Source organism: Arachis duranensis, chromosome 9, assembly GCF_000817695.3.
Source record: "Arachis duranensis cultivar V14167 chromosome 9, aradu.V14167.gnm2.J7QH, whole genome shotgun sequence".
Classification (NCBI taxonomy): Eukaryota; Viridiplantae; Streptophyta; class Magnoliopsida; order Fabales; family Fabaceae; genus Arachis; species Arachis duranensis.
Genome location: NC_029780.3, coordinates 94,729,269 through 94,738,747, shown reverse-complemented (window position 1 = coordinate 94,738,747; position 9,479 = coordinate 94,729,269). Strand labels below are relative to the sequence as shown.

Genomic DNA, 9,479 nt, shown 5'->3' with positions numbered 1-9,479 from the left:
GGGTTCTAGCTTATACCACGAAGATTCTGATCAAGGAATCCAAGAGATATGCACTCGGTCTAAGGTAGAACGGAAGTGGTTGTCAAGCACGCGTTCATAAGGACGGATGATGATGAGTGTCATGGATCATCACATCCATCAGGTTGAAGGGCAGCGTATATCTTAGAATGAGAATAAGCATGAATTGAATAGAAAATAGTAGTACTTTGCATTAAAACTCGAGGTACAGCAGAGCTCCACACTTTAATCTATGGTGTGTAGAAACTCCACTGTTGAAAATACATATGTGATGGTCCAGGCATGGCCAAATGGCCAGCCCCCAAAATGTGTTATGAATTCAAAAAATAGGGAAAAGGACCCCTTGTACAATAGTAAAAAGTTCTATTTATACTAAACTAGCTACTAGAGTTTACAGAAATAAGTCTAAGTGCAGAGATCCACTTCCGGGGCCCACTTTGGTGTGTGCTTGGGCTGAGCTTGATCTTTACATGTGTAGAGACCTCTCTTGGAGTTAAACGCCAAGTTGTAACGTGTTTTTGGCGTTTAACTCTGGTTTGTGACATATTTCTGGCGTTTTACTCCAGAATGCAGCAAGGAACTGGCGTTGAACGCCAGTTTGCGTCGTCTAAGCTCGAACAAAGTATGGACCATTATATATTGCTGGAAAGCCCTAGATGTCTACTTTCCAAAACCGTTGAGAGCGCGCTATTTGAAGTTCTGTAGCTCCAGAAAATCTATTTCGAGTGTAGGGAGGTCAGAATCCAACAGCATCAGCAGTCCTTTTTCAGCCTGAATTAGATTTTTGCTCAGATCCCTCAATTTCAGCCAAAAAATGCCTGAAATAAAAAAACGCACAAACTCATAGTAAAGTCCAGAAATGTAAATTTTGCATAAAAACTAATAAAAACATCCCTAAAAGTAGCTAGATCTTACTAAAACTACCTAAAAACAATGCCAAAAAGCGTATAAATTATCCGCTCATCATGAATGCATAAAATACACCCAAATGAATGCACAAAATATACCCAATTGAATGCACAAAATACACCCAAATGAATGCACAAAATACACCCAACTGAATAAACAAAATACACCCAAGTATGTTACTTACTTTTTGGCTTTTCGGGTGGGTTGTTTCCTTGTTGGATCCTCTGAGTCTTCTTCACTCTCAGACTCAGAGGTAGAATGGTGACTTTTAGGGTTTCAGTCTCAGATGATGATGTTGAACTTGCCTTCTTTTTTTGTTTTTTTTCTTCTTTTTTTTCTTTTTTCTTTATTTCTTTCATTTTTTTCTTTGTTTCGCCCATCTTTACAATCCCCTGAAACATTAGAAATTTTAGTTAGCAGCATTCAGGTAAATAAAATACACCTAAGATATTTTGTTCACTTACCATATGTTCCTCTATTTCTGCCCTCATTCTTTCGACCAACTGCTCCCAAGTCCAGTTGGCAATCCAGAGTTCTGGAGGTCTTTCTGCCCTCTTCTTGTCTTTATTTTTTGATAGATAAAAGTAAACTATCATCAGGGCAAACATGCAGCTTTCAATTGCCTTTTTGTTTTTCAGATTGTAATCTGTTATGCCCTTGATGATAAAATTTAAAACATGTGCTTCCCAATTCCGCTCTGTTATTGTGTTCATCTTGAAAATTGGTGCCAGTTGCATAGGTGAAATTTTGTTTATTGTCATTGGTAACAGGATCGCCATCTGTATATAGAGGATGAAAATCCTCTTGAACATGAGGCGATCCTGTTCATTATCAACGCCAATAGCCATCATCTCATCTGTCAGATTTTTGAGGGTCTTATCCTGGAATCTTCTAAAAATTTGTTTGTCATCTTCAGAAAGATCCTTATAATTGACTTTCTGAGGAAATAGATCTCCTACAAAAAAGAAAACAACATAGTATGAAAATCGGTTCAAATACAACCAAGAATCAATTGAAATACACCTGAATATGGCTCATATATACCTATGTTTGTAGTGAGTTACATGACGCATTGATGCCAAGTGCAGCCCGTATTGTTTTTTGTCTTACTTTAAACGAACCGTAGCCAGTTTCGAGTCTGTTTTCCCCTATTTTAAAGGAGTTAGCCAACTCCCTTAATATTTGGTGATGCACCCTTAGCGGCGGGATGTGCATCAGGCCACCAAATCCCAAATCCCTAACAATTGTTTTCTTCTCCTCGCGCATATTTCTGAATTTCTCACTTAACAAATGGGTTGCACACTTAAGGTCTTTTGTTTGCTGTAAACAAAGCAAAATTATAGTCAGATATATTTCTATTATATAAAACTGATTTCATCTAAGACATATATTTGTTCTTACATTTTTTCCATCTTGGTTTCTGTCTGCAATTTTTTCTAAAATGAAAAATACACCCATAGATATCAATAAAATACACCCATAGATATCAGTCAGATACACCCATAGATATCAGTCAGATACACCCATATATATCAGTCAGATATCACTCAAACATGCATTAATTTACAAGGTCAAGCAATATACACCCATGGACAAGCAAATATTAGAACAGTTGCAACTGTTGACTATATTATAGTATATCAGTTCAGAAATATACACCCAACAAATTACTCCGTATACACCCACCAAATTAGGCAATATACTCCCAAAAATCAGTTACGAGAAGAACTAAAACAACAAAAATAGTAACACCTAGAACAACTAAGAATAACAGTATAACCTAGAACTAAGAAGAACAGTAAAACCTAAAAGAACGTAGAAGAACAGTAAAACCTAGTTCTTCGATTTCGAAATGTGGAAAATATATAAGATGAGTAAAATAGTAACGTACCTTGAGTAATATATCTTCGTTTTTTCTGAAGATTGTTGATGGAGAGTTATATCTTGTGTTGATAGAGAGTTCTAATCTTCGCGAAGAGTTCTATCTCTATAGTTTGCAACGTTGCTCGAAAATAGTAACGTAGAAGTGGAAGAGTGCGCCATTAAAGAGCGCCTTTTGTGAAGAGCAACCGTTGAGTGGCGTGCGTGTATTTTACGCTCCATTCAAAGTGAATGACTGCGCGTGTAAATAAGTCTGAGCTGAAAACTTGTAAAACTTGTAGGACTTTTTTGTTTGTATGTGTAGCAAACCCGTTTTTCTTTATCATGGTCATCAAACCTCTATCTCACATTTTTTATTTACCATGTGCCACCGAAAAACCCACATGTTATTAGCAAAATTCGACTTGAACCGTTCTTCGATTCACATCATGCACGGTGAACATCAATGTTTTAGTCCTTGCGGTCGAAGATTATAAAGCGTCGAATTTTTCCACTAATAAAAATCTATCATTTTTACTCAACATTTGATTTTATTAATCTTTTTTAATTATATATTTTACTTTTTTTAATTATTTTTTGATAATTAATTAATATGAAGAAAGATTCATAATTTTAAAATCAGATTGAACTGATCAATTTAACTAGATTAACAGAAAGCTAATCACCTAACCTATCAACTAGTTTAGACAAGAAACCTATTAAAAAAGTTGTTAATAAAGATCTATGAAAAAAATTAGTGTAATAGTTAAACTAGTTTGGTTTTTATTTGAAAAATAAAAAGCTAATTAAAAATTACTTTTTTTAACAATTATATTTTAATATGCATAAAAATATATTATTTTATTATATTTGATTTAATTTCAATTACTTTTTAACTTTTTGAATCCTTATTAACTTTGCCAATTTAATTACCAATTCAGAGTTCAGTTCATAATCAATTGAACAAGGAGATTTTCCTCATATATATTTAAGGCAGTATATTAAAGAGTAATCTATATATGTACATAAAAATAAATGAATATTGAATTAGTATATGTTTAGATTAAAGTTTGTAAAACAAGATTTATATCAAATTGATTTTTTAAATTTGATTTTGATGAAAAACAAGTTAATATTGATATGATTTATGTTTGATAATTTTTATATGAAAATAAATTATAATAAAATGAACGTTATTTGAATTATATTATTTAAAGTTATGTTTAGATAAAATTACTAAAAAAATATGAATTTATATTATTCAAAATCACATTTTTTCAACATTTTGTTAGTTATATTTTTTTAAAATAACTTAAATTTATGTGTTGGAATTTAATATTTTTTTAGTCAAAATTTTTTAGTACTCTTTTTGAATACTCTTCTTTTTTATTTAATTTGGTCATTTTAATAAGATTAATAATTTATATTATAAAAAATTAACAACGATAAACAAAGTATATTTTAATTCAAGAATTCAATATAAAAGCTATACAAAATCAAACAAAAAATAACAAAGGAAAGTTTCATAAAAAAATTTTTGATATTAGTAAAAATGATTAAAAATTTTACATAAATAATGAGTACTAAAAATTCTATAAAAGAAATAACAATATACATTACATAAGAAGGAAGGACAAAGTTGAAAAAAAAATTATTTAATTATAACTTCATAAAAGCTACAATTTGTTGTTTTAAGTAAACAGAAATTGAAGTATAGAATTACATTTGTTTTAAAAGAAAGAAAAACAAACAAAATATTGAGACTTTTTAGAGAATTAAACTTGTATCTGTGACCTAAATGCTAAATAACCAAACACATTAAACGTGTATCTGTAACCCAAATGATAAATAACCACACACACCCCTAGTTGTGGTGCGCTTAATTAATCATTACTTCTAAATATTGTGTTGAGAAGATTTAAAATTAAGAGTGGGACTTAAATTCGTAATTTTTAGACAAATATAAAGAGATTATATTATTTGAGTTATATTTATCTGTTAAGAAGTATTATTACTACTAATAAACTACTAATGATTCATAAAACCTCTCAACTTTGTTGCCTATAAAAATTATATATTATTCCATATTCAAGCTAAGCTTAATTAATTTGCAAATTAAAGTTGATAATAATTAACATGATTGGATTATTCATAGTCTCATTGGAAGTAATAACAATTTCTTGGAAAATGGGCGTAATGGGTGTTGAAAATCAATTCCATAATCTGCAAGGAGCCAAAAGAATACAATTAAAGGAAAATAAAATGGGCAAATTAAAGCAAGGTGTGTTTGGCAGTTATGTTATTGTCAGTGACACATTCCATTTGCCCAATTATGATTGTTGTTCTCATTGGAATTGAATAGTAACTCTTCATCATTAAACTTGAAAGAAACTGATTAAGAAACTACGAGGAAGCTAATAAGGTACTGTTGTCATTTCGTACAATCTAGAAAATCAATTAAATATATAAATTCATATGTATGTGCCGCCTTCAAATCCAATTTGATCATGAACCAGCTAATAAAACCCTTCACAGTTACATACAAAGAGACATTTGGTTTTGATTTGTATAGATTTCTTTCTCTTCAAGATAACCAATAGTTTTATACGGTCGAAAAATTATTCTCTTTCATTTGATTATATAGGATATGTACATTGATGATATATAAAAAATATTTAAAAAATTGTCTTCTATAATAAATATATAAATGTTAAATTAAATAAATTTAAATTATTTTAATGAATTATTTATATATATCTTAATTAGTTGGATTACATTGGAGTTATTGAGTTTAAACTTTGAATGAAGTAAGACCGAGTCATTTAGTGATTTAATTGATGAGTTTAGTCATTACTTTATATGATGAGATGTATACGTAAGCATGGAATCGAAATAGGTTAAACCCTAAGTACTAGCTACTACACTATCGATGGATGATGCTAATAATAAGTTCACAATCACATGTCTCTTCCTTTTGAAGTAGGGCTAGAAAGCTCACGCAACTTGAATTCAAGTATATTACTAGCTAGCATTAACCTAAATATATATATATCAAGAATCAACAATTGTTTTCAAATAGGGAATATGAAAATGACATTTATATAGGGATACTTCAACGCGTTTTTCTGTTTTCATGTTCACACTCGTTATATAATGTATAAAATAATATCATATACCCTCCAACCCATTTTTCATCACTTGAGTGTATATATATATTGGGGGAATTAAGAATTGCGCCGCAAAAAATGTGATCATGCAAAACTAATTAATTAAAATTAAAGGGTAAAATGCTCACACTTTTTTAATTAATCTTTTTATCCACATACACCATTTATTATTTGTTTATAAGTGCTAATAATAAAACCAAAGTTTACTTGTAGTTCAATATCATTTGGAGACATGACTTAGTTTTTACAAGTGTTAAAAATAAATAATTACTCTTATTTATTTTTGAGATTATTTTTAAAATTAAATTGTAGCTATAGTCCCATTAAATTCTATTATGATCCTTCCATTGCTATGTTTGAAAATTAGTTTCAACTTTGAAGGGCATCATGTATGAATAGACCAAAATGATGTACATGCCAAAGAAGGAAAAAGTAAATCAAAGTACTATCTCACTTCTGTTTTGCCAAAATAGAAAAGCGCACACATAAAATTAAAGCAAGTTAGTTGATAACTATTACACAAAGAATAAAATTAAAGAATGAAAACAATCAAAACGCATTCTTAACATTGTGCTTGGTTACAATTCTAAGTAAACGAGAATCAGTCACATTGACGCGGCAAGAAAATTGAAGAAAAAACTACCTCATCATGAAAAAAACATAAGCACAGCAAAAACGCTTGTAAATAATTAATTTGAACAACTATATGTTTTATGAACTCTATATAACAAGCTCAAAATAATTATAATAGTATATTTTATTTTTTTTATAATTATCATGTATATAGTTGTGAAAAATAATTATATATGAAATACAAATTATACACACACATTAAATATTAAAAATATTTTAAAATGTGAAGTGATTAATATTTTTTATATTTAAATTAAAAAAAATTGTCGGCACTAACAAAGTATATCCCAAGACAAATCAGAAGCCATAAAAGTACTTAAATAAAAAATAGGGTGAAGGTGTAATTTAAAGAAACCCAAGATAAAGAGCCGGCCAAATGAAAATCTCATGAGAAAACGCCAAAAAAAATGCACACCCTCTTTTAATATAATAATCATATTAGTGTAACTAAAATTAATTAGTAATATAAAATATATATTAAAATATAAAATATATATTACTATATAAAACATATTATATATTTATATAACTCATTTTAATAGTTGATTTTTATGTATAAATATTATTTTTTGTTAATATTAATATATAAAACCAGAGATTAACAGAGAGAAAAACCACTAACGCAACATAGACTCATCCAGTCCTTTTCTTCTTGTCTCTAATTGAAACATCTCTTACGTTACATTGTCCGTTTCCTGAATATATATATAAAACCCTTTTCCATCTTCAATTCTTGATCAAGAACTTACTAAGTATATATCATCACAAATTAAACGATAACCATGAATTCATCAGAAGTTGAAGAAGAAGAAGAAGAAGCACAAGATCATCATGGAACCAAAAAGTCTTATGATTGCACATTCTGCAAGAGAGGCTTCACAAATGCTCAAGCTTTAGGGGGTCACATGAATATTCATAGAAGAGATAGGGCCAAGAACAAGCCTCATCTTCTTCATCACTCACCAAATTCCTCAAACAATAATCATCAAGAGGGAGAATTCATGTCCCTAAAATTCTCATCATCATCAACCCATGCTTTCGATTCTCAAAGGACCTATGACAACATGTATTTTCATCCACCTCCACCACCACCACCTAACGATTATCAAGTTAGGAAACATCAGCAACATGAACCACCATTTCAATTAGATCAATTTCATCATCAGCCTATGATGAATCTCAAGAATCAAGAGCTTCAAGGTGCCAATTTGAGTCTACAAATTTGCCCTACTAGTGATGATCAACATGTTATTAGAAGAAGAATTCACCAGCAAGATAGTGATGAAGTGGACTTGGAACTCAGACTCGGCCACCATCATCCATAATTCTCAATCACAACTCAAACCTAATAATCAAGGTATGTATATCTTAACATTTCTTTTCATCATGTCATTATATTATGTATGTGAAGAGCACATATATATGAATCTTAATTTCACAATAGTACCCCTAAGCACATATTAAATTCTTGATTAATTACACTATTTATGGACATTAAATTTTGGGCCAACTTTATATTCTCCTAATTAAGGCATGTATGAATATAAGCAGAAGATTTGGATGGCATATTGTAAATGAAGCCCAGAATGGTGAACTGATCAATGAAGTATATCAGAACTAATTAACTATGAGGTACATAATAAATTGTATTATTATTATTATTATTATTATTATTATTATTATTATTATTGTAGTTATATTTATTTAAGAATTAGTAGCATATAGAAGGCCGGGTTATGTTAATGCCTAACCTTTATTTTCATTGTATCAGCAGAAGATATTAACCTAGCTAGGTTTTCTTCTTTCATTTGGCTTGCAATTAGCATATATATATATATGGATGGATGTTTTAGATTCTTATTATCAATGTATACAACAGTACTATATTAAATTAAAGATCTTCTATGACTAGTAGAACTTTATGATTAATCCTTTTGCTTACGCATTTTAGGTTTTAACTTGACTTTAAATTACCTATAATTTAATTTCTTGGTTTTGTTCATTTTATGCACCCAATTATGATTGATTCACATTGTTTTATCTTTCAAAAGATTGTTTCTGATTTAAAGCACAGTTAAGATCAGATACTATTGTCTCATATACTCTCATGTCAAATTCTATAACCAAGTATATACATGAATCAGATGACAGACAGAAAACACATGCTATATCACTGTCATTGGCTCTAGACCTGCATTTATCACCATACAAATGAAACGGCTCAAGAATATTGATTTGAAAATTAAATATAATATATAGTAATGGAAATATTTCAAATGTATCATACTCTCGGCTACTCTAACGATTTTAGTTATTAATCTCAATTATGAATATATTTTATAATTAAAAATACTAAAACATCTAACATTATAGTATATTTAAAATATTTTCTAGTTAGAACTAAAGATAGAATGTCATATATAACCCCTCTCTCTCTCTCACACACACACATATATTTATATTGAAGAAGTGAAAGGTCATTTAAATGCTAGTAGCTAGTTTCATGCTAGTTTCATGAAAAAAATATTTGTAACACTACTAAAAACATTATTTTTAGTATTTATTTATTTTGTTTTTAACGACAATAAAAATAACTACTAATATATTTATCAATATTTAAATATTAGTTGTCTTATAATTTATCATTAAAAAATTTTAATAGTAATTATATAATTACTAATAAAAATTTATTAATGGTCAAATAAATATATAATTATTATAAAAACATAAATTCAGCATGTTATTGTCACTAAAAATTTACTAACAAAAATCATTTATGATACATATAGTGCTTATAGATCATATATGATACATTGTTGCCATTCTTTAAATTTAGGTTGTCCACTAGGCTACTAAATGAAAAAGAAAGAAAAAATTATCATGAGAAAAAAG

At 29.1% G+C, this 9,479-nt stretch overlaps 1 protein-coding gene across 1 annotated transcript; it reads left to right on the top strand.

Moving 5' to 3' along the window:
• Nucleotides 1-7,369: 7,369 nt before the first annotated feature.
• On the top strand, nt 7,370-7,912 carry LOC127741587 (transcriptional regulator TAC1-like). Its single transcript, XM_052254336.1, has one exon. The coding sequence runs from the start codon at nt 7,370-7,372 to the stop codon at nt 7,910-7,912; it is 543 nt and encodes a 180-aa protein (XP_052110296.1).
• The last annotated feature ends 1,567 nt before the right edge of the window (nt 7,913-9,479 follow it).

What these genes read in the sequence shown, in the direction of transcription:
- LOC127741587 (XM_052254336.1), top strand. Translation starts at nt 7,370, where the DNA reads ATGAATTCATCAGAAGTTGAAGAAGAAGAAGAAGAAGCACAAGATCAT.